We start from the raw sequence: 12,639 nt of genomic DNA, 5'->3' as shown, positions 1-12,639 counted from the left end.
GAAAATAGTTGTCAAGCAAAAGAACACTGATATATCACTGCAGAGGACTGGGGTTACCTGGAGGACTGGAATGTATTGGAAATAGGATAAGATGCGATAGCCTTAAAACAGGAGTTGTGCACTAAGGGCCTTAGCAGTAATGATTCTTTATAAGCTAACACCTCATGAGCTGGAAACAACCTAATAGAAGAAAGACCTACTGTTCCTACTGATCACTTGTATACTTCCAGTTGCCCTCTACTTTGCTTGCCTTTAATTTTCTGAGTGATGGGCCTCACACATTCTCACTCTTACTGGTTTACTTGTGCTAAGGCAGTGCGCTGCCAGCATAGAGTGATCTCACATGTTATTTTGGGCAGTGACATGTGCCTTTGAGATATAGGTTGTGACTGTTTCTTAGAAAGATCAGCTCTTAGTTACAGCTTTCTTAAATAAAGGGTTATATCCACCAGTTTTAATGAAGTTTCGTTTAAGTCTAGTGGTATAATTGTATGTGCATATTACTGAATGTAATTTATAGTTACCATATCTGTGTGTAGAAATTTAGGATGGAGTTAATGCACCCTAATTTTGGTATATAAAAGTTAATGCTTAAACACTGAAGCTGTCAACCCAAACTCCCACTGATTATCAGTGGAGAGAATTAGATACCTCAAAACAGGCAAGCCAGATAAGGTAAGCTTCAGTGACTACTGAAAGCAGTCTTTCAAGCCATTTCAGATTAATTGGTTCTCTGGAGATTTCTATTTCTTTCTCTGTTTTAGAAAGAGAGCCCAACGTGAGTAGCTCTGACTTTGTCTTTAGACCTTCAGACTTCTGAAGTTAGTTTCATCTAGATGCCAATATCAGGTTAGATGAAAACTGCAATTTAATATTGAATGATTGTATCTGTCTTCCTAAAAATTGATTTTCCTCTTTTTAAAATTAATTTTAAGGAGGAAAATTGAGGGGTTTAGAGTGTAGATTATTTTTATTTTTCACTCCTGCTAAATAAACAAAAACATTAAAAAATAATAAAAATAATTTTCTTTATTTTTTTGATGAAATGTTTCTTACAATCTGAAGCCCCTATTCTGAGAAAATTCACCAAGATTGGAATGTGCCAGAATTGAGGCCTGCGACCATAATTAGATTTCTTCATATATAGTCACTCTGATACAGGTTTTATTTACATTGTTGCATATCTTATTTCCCACTGGGCCTTTGTTCATTTAAAGCACAGGATAGGCAAAGCCTATGTCTGGCCTTATTTGCTACACACTATTTTATATTCCATGCAGAATGTGAGTTAATAATTACTGCTGGGCTTTTCTGTGCTTCTACCACTGTAAAGCAGTTGTTACAACTTTTGCATTTGTTACTGACTTTTATCTTTGCAATAGAACTGATGTAAAATGTATAGTGTCTGTTACACAGTTAATGAATTGAAACAGAGAAATTAAAGGCAAAATAGTCAAAGGCATCCAAAACCGTGCATCCTTACTTGACAAACCCAGAGTAGGATGCCACCTCCTTGACTGTGGGTATCTGTAATGGCTACATCTATAAGCTGGTGACCTTAGGCTCACGCTATATTCAGTGGAGAGGAATGATCAAGGGAGGTGTTTAAAACAAATCAGTTTAACACCCTAAAAGAGCCACCCCCTCACCATCCCTGTGTAGAGAAAGTTCAGGTGACTCCCTCAGCAGATGTTTGCTTTGGTCAGAGGAATCTCACCAATAGAGCCTGACTTTTCAAAGATAACTTTTCAGAGTGTCTTCTGTATTCTATGACTAATTCCTATTAGACTTCTGTTAAAGGGGGGAGATGTTATGTTTCAGATTAAGTAGTACAACAAAGCAAGGATCTTGTATGCAGCAGCCTTTTGTTCTGTATGACTTGGCTTTATCCCCAAAGCTTTAAGTGGTGAATTAAAAACTGCTTTTTATAAGCTGTTATTATTTCTGACTTCAAAGTTACAGCTTTTTTATCTGTACTATAGTTCACATGTGCATGCTTACTATTGCACAGTAGGTAACTTTCTTTGCAATAAATCATGACATTTAGTTTTGATATTTGCAGTATTACAGTAAGCTGGTGATAAATGTCCAGCTTTTAAAGGTGTTAAGGCCAAATGTTATAAAATTATGAAAATTTATATTTAATCCCATGTATTTCAGATTACTTACCCAAAAAAAGTTTTTTTTTAAAAGGTGCTGAGGTTGCAAAGTTGAACATTAAAAAGTTAGAAAATACTACTAGGGTTGGTTATGCAACTCAACTTCCACCTTAATTCAGAATCATAATTCAGCCCAGTTGTGTGTAAGTATTATGAAACAGTCTTAATTACATAAACATACTCTGTTTTCCACAGCACAGACATATTCCCCCCACCAGTATGTGGAAATGGCTAACAGTTATGTTTTTAAAAAACAACCCAACACCACCACCACCTCACCCCACCCCCACCCCAAAATACAACCCAAAAAACCGAACAAAAAAAATCAACAACCACCCCACATTCAGAAGTAGTTGCCTTGCCTGGAGAATTTAACCTAAATTAGTGATATTTTAGCATAATTATAAACAGGAGAAAAGTAAGTGGTGGGCATGCCTGAGTATTGTTTATTTAATTTTGTTGCATTCTACATTTCACGTGACTGTTGGCTATGCAAAGAGGCCTCCTTACTGCTGAAGCTTTACAACAGGGCAGATTCAACTGGAGAGAAGAAATAAGCTTTTACCAAGCTCAGCTTACAGCCTAGTTTCTAAAACAACATCCATGGATGTAGCAGAGTAAGCAATTAATCATCTGTCTTCGTGCTTCTTCACAAAGGGCTCTTAAGCTTTTACAGAAGGCAGAAACCATCATTACCTCCTCTTTCAAGAGTTGCATCTGAAAGGCGTTATAAGCCATGCTTATGATTTCCCCCCCCTCAATTTTAAAATAAGATCATAGATTTTTGTTCTCAGGAGAGTTTTAAGAGAAGATGGAAGCCCCTCTCTGCCACTTTGAGTAATTTATGGGAAGAACAAAATTCAGTGTCCTTCTCCAGGTTTCTACATCTATAGGCTGAGCATGGTGACTTTAGGCACCATTACTCAATGTGACAGGTATTTCAGATTCTATTCTATGTTTAACTTTTTCTTTGCACTGTGTAGGAAGTATGTGATCTAATACAGGCCTCCAGTTTCCCAGATAGAGACCTTGGATTTAAAAATTACAGATTTTAGCGCTTAATTTTTACATCTTTAAAGCCTGTGCCAAAAGGTCAAGTCCTTTGTCACTCTTCAAAATGAATACCAAAATCCAGTGGCATCAATTTTGTATGTGCATTGATTTTTAGATTATTCGAAAGCTTATCTGAAAGTTGTGGGACTTTTGTATATTTCTCATAAAGTTTCTCAATTCAGAAATAACCTTTTTAAAATACAATATAATAAATTCTTCCAGTGTCAAATGCATGGGCATGCACTCATGTATTTCCAGATCTCTTTCAGTACTGGTTTTTTTATTAGTCACATCTTAGAAGTAGTCTCTTTCTGCATGGATTTTCTAATAGCTGGAAGAAATTCCTTAGCATTTATGTTTTTTCACATTCAGTAACAAAAAATGTTGGTACATTACAGAGATTTTGAAGAGTGGAGATGTCTCTAACCATCAGGATTTCATTTTCCTTACCCAGTTAGTTCACATTTTAATTGTAGGCCAAGAAGCAACAAGGGAAGGGTACTAAAATTTTATTTAAGTTTTTATTGCTGCTGGAACAGCTAGCTCTCTGGACTAGATAGGTTGTTTGGCCAATTCAAAAACTTCCTTTTTAAGCAAAATAAGCAAAGGATCCTGCACATAATTTGATATCCAAATATAGTAGGTTTTGTAATATATCACCCATTTATATAAACTTTTTATTTGAATATACAATCCCTATTTTCTAAAGCTAGAAAACCTTTGTGAGTGAAAACTACCACAATATACACTGTGATTCTGATGACAAAGCAAGTATCCAGTCTGCAGACAGAAGTGAGGTAGCTGAATACTGTTATTATCTTTACAAAAGACTTTTAAAGCAAGAAGAAAACATAGCTCTTGAAAATGCACTGCATAGACTATTAGTAATGTTTATCAAAGTTTGTATTAACAAATTTAGGATACAGGCTTGCAATTGTCATGCACACTTTTGCTGTACTCTCTGGGTTTTACTACAGCTGAACCAGGACAAAGAGGGAAATAATTGGGGTAGAAAGCAAAGTGTTAGAAATTACTTCTTAGTGAATCAGAGGGAGGCAAAAAGACTTTTATGACTGATTTACAGTTAACTTTTTGCTTTACTGGGTTTTAGACAATTATATATAGTACTGTATTAATTTCAGTGATTGTGGGTGTACGTGGCAGTTGCACTTGAAATACACACAGTGTGCCATCAGTGCGTAGCAGGAAGAGCATGTATGTTCTCTGCCCAGGTGAGGGCATGAAGTGTCATAGGTACCCTGCCAGCCCTCAGTCCTGCCTATCTGGTCATGGTTACAGGATGGAGCTTTCCACACTGTCATGTTTCAGTCCATACTGAAAAGCAATCCATGCACCAATCACACAGCATCACACTCATCACACAGCTCATCACACAGCAACTATAAGATCTTGTTTGAACCTTTTAGAACAGGTCTGTAACCAGTATGCATGGATGCATAGCGTTCAATTGCACTTTTGATTAATGAAAGTCCGTTACTCTCTGCTGGCTAAAGAAACAACCTTCAGATCTGCTTATTATAATTACATACATACTATTGTCATTTAACTAGTGAATATATAATTAGATTCTAAAGGGTATATGGTTTTCCTCTCCTCTTTTAGACAGCAGGTAACGACAGTAGTTACCTACTTGAAAGTAGCACCCACTTGAAAATGGTGTGCATTTAAGCAATACAAACTCTTCTGGTTCCAGATTCTGGACCTGCTTAAGTGGGTCCAGAGGAGGGCCACGAAGATGATCAGGGTGCTGGAGCACCTCTGACAGGCTAAGAGAGTTCAGGTTGTTCACCCTGGAGAAGAGAAGGCTCCAGGGAGACCTTATAGTGGCCTTCCAGTACCTAAAGAGGGCTTACAGGAAAGCTGGAGAGGGACTCTATCAGGGAGTGTAGTGACAGAACAAGGGGTAATGATTTTAAACTGAAAGAAGGTAGATTTAGATCAGATGTAAGGAAGAAATTCTTTCCTGTGAGGGTGGTGAGGCACTGGAACAGGTTGCCCAGAGGACCTGTGGCTGCCCCCTCCCTAGGAGCATTCAAGGCCAGGTTGGACGGGGCTTTGAGCAACCTGGTCTAGTGGAAAGTGTCCCTGCCCATGGCAGGAGGGGTGAAACTGGATGATCGTTAAGGTCCCTTCCAACCCAAACCATTCTATGATTCTACGGGTAATGCCTTGTATAAGCATTTTGGAACTGAGAACAGTAGAGCATGTATACAAGCAGTAACTGTCATAAACAGACTTAATTGACTCAAAATACTGCACCAGGTTGTTTTTATTCTGTAACAGGTAGTTCTGAAGACGAAATGGGACTGTACATGCAGAATACAGAACAGATACTTTATACTTTCATCTTCTGATGAAAAGACAAAGCAACTTTCATAGCCTGGGTGGGATAGATGCATTCTATAGTTGGATTTGAACAAGAGAATATCCTAAAATACTGTGTTCTTTTTCACAAAATGTCTGGAAGATACTTTGGTTTAAAAGTACAAGTTAGTAGTGAAGTAGGGAAATAGGTTTTCTGCTGTACCTAGCAATCTCATATGTTCTCACACAAACTGTATGTGATACTGACTTAACCTATGAAAACACCTCAGAAGGAAACTGCATTTTCAGCAAAATAAATATTAAGACACTCTCAGCTGTCAGAGGTACAAAGTGGGCTGCTAGAAGCAAAAGTGAGAAGGGTAATTGCTGACAACATCACAGTCATATTAATAGCAATATATACTTTGTGCCACCAGATCATGCTAAGTATTAACAATTTATGGTGGAGAGACACAGTCTCTTCACATTGATAACCAGTTATGTTGTGGGGGGAGAATATGTAGTTCATCAGTGACATGGATTTTATCTCACTTCCTCTGATTTTTTGACTACTCTCAGGTTTTTTTCAGGTTTTTTGAGGGTACCAGTGATTTGAGGCTTTATTCTTCTGTAGTATTATTTTTAAATGGCTAGACAGTTCTCAAAGGTGAAAGTTTTGTGTATGAAACAATGTTAATCTTGTGCCCATGCATCAGTTCAATTTAGACCATGGTAGTACCAAGGTACCATGGTAGTACCAAGAATTAACATCTCTTAGTTTCTAGAAGAAAAACATTTTGCAGAGGTTGGCTATGCCTTACAGACATAGCAGTGTGTATCCAGTACTGTGGAGTTCTTATGTATTTTAAATTCACACACACAGTGTAATTGTTCTACCATTTTAAACATAAAAGGCTGTCAGCAGTTGGAGTTTGTGAAAATACACAGTGCAAGAGAAATGGTCTTGGAAATGAATAAATCATATTCCAAATATTTTAATTTATAAGCACTTTTCTCAGGATTTCCAAACAATGGGTAAATACTTGAATAGTCATTTTCTCCCCTAGGGCTTTTTGGTGCATTTGTTAAAAAAATAACAAAACCAGCAAAATAAAACAAAAAAGTTGTAGGGTATTAACTTGGAAATGAAAGGCTTTAAAGTCAGCAGTTGGAGTACATTTGAAAAATGTGGTTTGACATGATGAACTTCTGGGTGTAGGCCATGCACGCAAATGGCTGTCCTTTTACAGATGTTGGGAGACTGACTCTCTCCGTGTTTACCACAGTCTCCAACAGTAATGTTTAATAAAGTTTCTTACCTCCTACTTGAAAGATCAGGAGAAGGAAGGCAATCTGCTGCTTTGTAAAGACTCAGAAATATACTCAAGGCAACTTATTTTTCATTGATGTTAACACTCAGTACATATTACACATGTATTTTATATATATACATATATAATATGTGTATCTGAATTATATATACACACATCATGTTTATACATAATACATGCTTTTGCTTGTTGGGGATTAGGTAGAAGTATTGCCTTTTCACTTTTAAATGAACATAAACATCTTTTAAACTTTTTTTCATAATGAAGGAGTTTCAAGATAAGTCACATTGCCTTGCATTTTCCATGGATCAGGAGCACACATACAGATAGCCACTGCAGTTCAGCTGACAGGCAGTAACTTGTTAAATTACTGTAACTTGAGGGTATGTCTGAGGCCTTAATTCTTGTCAAATTAAGGTTGATACCACTGATTTGGGCCAATCAGCATAAAGGTAGCGGGCAAACTCTTTTAATTATAGGCAAATGCTCCTTACCCCTCTCTTGACCAGAAATACCCATATTCCAGGAATTATCAACTTTTAAATTTACTTTTGTATCTTATTTTAGTCTTGATTGTAAAAGATGGCACTCTGTCCAATGTTACCATGTTATTGCTATCTAAGTGGAGTTTTGATTAGCTTTGTTTTATTGAATAAACTCTCTTTGAGTTAGCATTGACCTGACATGGTAAGGAAGAAAACCCAAACATAATCCATATTTTATGCTCCTCAATTTAGGTAATTATTATATTATTATAATATTATTATTTATTATATCCATGGAAGAGATGTAAAATGTTGCAAGTTCTGTTTTCACATAGTTAATCTACCACAGAAAGCTTTCTTTAGGCATTCTGATTCCAGTAGTGACTGTAACTAATCATGGTTCTGGAAAAAAAAAAAAATCTGAGAAAATAAACATGAAATAAGTGGTAAAGGAAGCCTTATTACATTTTGTCTTGTCTCTGGTTGTTTGGTATAACAGGCTGAAAATTAAGCTATTCTGTTTATTGGCAGAAGTTATAGTGATACAGCTGGGATTCATATGTTCCGTATTAGCTCAGTTACTGCTATTTAACCATCTTGGATTAACAGAAACTTCACTTGCTTTTAAGACCGACACCTTTGCATATACTGACATTATGATGTACTTATTGGTTAATTAAGGGAAGAATGTGTATTTAGGCTTACTGCTCAATATTATGCAGGAGACAGCTTGGTATTTTGGGTAATTCTTTTTTAGCACTAGCACATTTCCAGAATATGTTGGAACTAAGATTTATAGAAGGAAATCTATTTCTTAAAGAAAATGTGGGTTTTGTTTTATTTTTGTGATGCATAATGTGCATATGCTTTCCAAAATCATAAACCAGTGTGCACCTCCTCCCTCTCTTAATGTATCACATCAAATTCACTGTGTTTAATTACATATTTAAATTTAATCATGTAATCATTTAATAGATGTAAGTGCATGTTTAAAGTTTAAAATGCACCTCCTTGCTTTACTGAAATGGGACCATTAAGTCTGTGAGCCTGAAAAGAAAGAGAGAGTTTATGAAAATGCATACATATCTGAGTAACACTGAAAGTAGAGTTCAGCAATGCCCAACGGGCCACTTCTACAATAGCAATCCACTCCTGAAATGTTGGTCTCTGCAGGGAAGATCACTATCATTATAATTAGAGCTACACTACAATGGACTGCTCATAGTAGCTATTTCAAAAAGTTCTTTGAAGGTGAAGATGAGTGGTAGGCATTCTCAGGAATAGAAAATTGCTTTCTCAAGTGAAAAAAAAAATCAGCCAAATAAAATAAATCTTAAATAACTACATGGCTAAAATAAATTTAATTTTTTGCCATCCTAGTGTAAAATAAAACAGCTGTATTTCCAGTTTGGATGTTGCTGATGGGCACTAAAGAAATATATGTAATTTATAATTTCTCAGAATATGTAATTATACTTGCACATAGATACATTTTGTGAGCAAATGAAGACAAAAATATAGCAGCTCCACCTCCAGTGCTGCTGTTCTCATTTCGCTTTCAAAAGTAACAATTCTTTTTTCTTCTGATTATGAAGGCCTAATTTCTAAGAACTGTTTAGTACTTTTAGGTAGGTACATTGACACAGGTATTGATATAAATATATTGATATAAAAAATATTTGAAGATATTCTGCTAAGTTTTTTATTGTCTTGTTTTTAAACACTTGTCCAGCCTATATTTAACCTTCTAAAGACTAGATCAAGCAGATGACTAAAATTGAAAACCGTATATCAAACCACAGTCCTTGGTTTTCACACCAAAGCCAGCACATGTTGCTGTATAGATAGCTTTTTTTTTTAATATAATTTTACTGCTTCTCACAGAATGAGATCCTGGAACTTTACATACCATGCAGAAATTTCTGCAGTCTGTCAAAACTGTAAACTTAAAACTATATCTGCAAGAATCCTAGAAACTGAGTGAAAAGTTTTCTCTGTGGAGGATTGCAATGTTTCTGCCAAGAGCATTGAAGTTACGATGAAAAGATTACGACACTGGTTGCTTTTTCTTTTAAATAACAACAAAGATCTGGAAAAGAGGTCATAGAACTTAGCTCTGTGAGTAATAGGAATTATAGAAGAACATAAAGAGAAGAACAGGTAATAATTATTTAAGAGGAAAAGAACATCAGACCCTGAATTGGAATTTTATTCTGTTATCTGGAATACAAATAATAGATAGACCATCTGCTATGATAATGAAAATGGTAACATTCAGTACAAGGACAGAGTTTCAGAATGTATTTCTAGTTCATGTAGGAGATATCAGCCTCTTTATTGCCTTGAAGTTTGAGATCTGTATTTTAATGACTCCAAATCACAGAATGGTTGAGGTAGGAAATGGAGATCATCTGATTCAACCCCCCTGCTCAGGTAGAGTTACCTAGAGCTGGTTGCCCAAGACCATGTCCAGACAGCTTCTAAGCATCTTGAAAGAGGGAGACTCCACAACCATTGTGGTCAATCTGTGCCAGTGCTGGGTCACCCTCACAGTTAAAAAAGTGTTTCCTGATGTTCAGAGGGAACCTCCTGTGTTTCAGTTTATGCCCATGGCCTCTGGTCCACTGAAAAGAGCCTGGCTCTGTCCTCTTTTCAGCCTCCCTTCAAGGACTTACCTACATTGATGAGATACCCCCTTGAGCCTTCTACAGGCTGAGCAGTCCCAGCTCCCTCAGCCTTTCATCATAGGGGAGAGACTCCAGTTCCTCAGTCACTTTTGTGGCCCTTTGCTAGACTGTCTCCAGTAGTTTCACTTCGTCAAATTTGGCAAGTTAATGGATATAGAAGAGATCTGCTATAAATTTGTTCTCCACACTTTTGATGTGTCAGTGGATCATAGAAGTACAAATCAAAGGTAAATAGAAATATTCAAGCAGATGTAAATGCATTAACACTTGTTTTTCTCACATTGAAATCAGGAGATTAACAACTAAACATTCTTCTGAATAATAGCTGTGATCTGCCCTCTCCACTTTTTTATCTGTTCCACTTACTTTTATCTCTCCCCTTACCAGCAACTACATGATACTATAATCCACAGAAACTCTTTATTTAAGTTTTGTGTCTTTTTTAAAAAAAATCTGGATTCTTAATTTCTTAGAAGCTAATATTTTCTTTGGTGTAAATGGTCTGAAGACTTAGAATTAGATGTAATAAAGTTGATTTTCAAAATACCTAGCTTTTTGACAATCAGCCCATTATAAGAAAGCAATATGGTGGTGTAAATGCTTTGCTGCCCATGTTTGAGGTGTGTTGAGGAAATAGCATAATTATTTGAGAAAAGTATTCCTGAGTAATACAATTCCACTGATTGCACTAAGCTAGTAAGTTAGTTCTCTCCTGCTATTACTATATTGCAGTTAGGATATCAAGCAATTGTATATATGTACAGTTTGATTAGTGTTTTTAATATACTCTGGCAGACATTTATCTCCCACTTTAAACATATGACTGCATGGACCATTTTTTAGGAATTACAGTCTTTAGGTTTTAACCAAAGATTTTCAGGGGGCAATAGGACGTTTAACTTATTTTTTAAGTTAATAAAATATGGTTTGTGTTTTTTTAAAAATTTGCTGTCAGAGAAATAATGGGGTTTTTTTCCTTTTCTCATAAAACATCGTTGAATTGATGTGAACTTCAAAGTAGATGGAAACAGACGAGCTATCAGAATTATTAAGTTGTTAAAAAATAATTTTAGAACAAAAAAAGAACATCTGAAGAAGAGCAACAAAGCTGGTGAAGGGTCTAGAGAACAGGTGTTATGAGGTCATGAGGAGCAGTTGAGGGAACTGGGATGGTTTAGCCTGGAGAAAAGGAAGCTCAGGGGAGACCTTATCACTTTCTGCAGCTACCTGAAAGGAGGTTATAGCAAGGTGGGTGTTGTATTTTTCCGAAGTAAGAAGGGATAGGATGAGAGAAAACAGCCTTAAGTTGTTCTAGGAGAGGTTTAGATTGGATTTTAGGAAAAATTTCTTCATTGAAAGGGTTGTCAAGCATTGGAACAGGCTGCCCAGGGAAGTGGTTGAGTCACCATCCCTGGAGGTATTTAAAAGACCTGTAGAGGTGGTGCTTAGGGATGTGGTTTAGTGGTCGACTTGGCAGTGCTAGGTTAACAGTTGGAGGGTCTTTTCCAACTTAAATGATTCTATGAATTTAATTTTAGAAGACCATTTGTAATTTAGGGTAGTTTCAATAGTTGTAGTTAAACTTTGTATATTCTTTTTTACTTTCCATGAAAAAGTAACAATTTTTGTCAAAGCTAGAAAATTACTTAACTCTTTACTAATATGGATATAAAGTCAATCTGCTGAATTGTTAGGAGAGGTATTGTCTGTACTAAAAAACTATCACTAAAAAAAAAAAGTTAACACTGTTGAAATCCTAGATATGATCCTAGAAATGGCCATGGTGTCATCACATACACAACCAAGCAAAATGGTACCTTTGACAGCATTTGAACTTCTGTGGGTGTCTCAGTTCTCAGAAAGTTTCCTTATTAAGACAAGGTCATGTATTTGTGACTCCCTCTAGTGGATAGCTTCCTGAACTAGGAAATATTCTCCATATTGAAATCATGTGACATCATTAAAAATTCAGACCTCCTTGTTTTCATGATGAAGATCTGATTCCATTCTCATGGACAGTCAGAATGCATTTGTGTGCATCTTCACTCATTACCACTCATTTTGCAATATTTTTTTAAAAGGTTTTTTTTGTAACGGGATTGCTGATAATCGTATCTATTTATATGTGCAACTAATTTTTATACATTAGCAGATTTGTGTGCTACAAATCTCTTCGGTTTCCCAGACTTTCATTTATATGACTGTATATTCCTGAAATGTTTACAGTTTGCCTTAATTCTTACTAAATTTTATTTCAGGTACTACCAAAGTAAACCTTGTGAAGATCCCATCAACTGCTTCCAGTCCTCGAGACACTGCACTAGCGGCTGTTATATGCAGTGCACTTGCGACAGTGCTCTTGGCTCTTCTTATTCTTTGTGTTATCTATTGTAAGAGGCAGTTTATGGAGAAGAAACCAAGCTGTAAGATTCCAATTATTACTGTTTCTTTGTAATATTAATATACCAGTATTAGTGTGGCAAATCTCTCTGTAGGTAAATAAATGAAATTTCTACAGCATTGAAGGAAATTTAACATTGAGATGAACAAGCTAGCAGAAGCTCAAGACTAAATATCCATACGTGTTTGCCAGCTCAGT

General features: G+C 36.1%; 1 protein-coding gene across 3 annotated transcripts in view; it reads left to right on the top strand.

Annotated features, from left to right (window-relative positions):
- The window catches only part of TNFRSF19 (TNF receptor superfamily member 19), a 66,575-nt gene that overhangs the window by 43,544 nt on the left and 10,392 nt on the right, over positions 1-12,639 (top strand). For all 3 annotated transcript variants that reach the window (XM_074860028.1, XM_074860026.1, XM_074860027.1), the window contains one exon: positions 12,299-12,463. In XM_074860028.1, the coding sequence (XP_074716129.1) occupies positions 12,299-12,463 (165 nt within the window). The remainder of the gene's footprint in view (positions 1-12,298; positions 12,464-12,639) is intronic.

This window comes from Strix uralensis, chromosome 2, assembly GCF_047716275.1.
Source record: "Strix uralensis isolate ZFMK-TIS-50842 chromosome 2, bStrUra1, whole genome shotgun sequence".
NCBI classification, from domain to species: Eukaryota; Metazoa; Chordata; class Aves; order Strigiformes; family Strigidae; genus Strix; species Strix uralensis.
The sequence above is the reverse complement of the archived record's forward strand: the minus strand, read 5'-3'. Positions and strand labels throughout refer to the sequence as shown.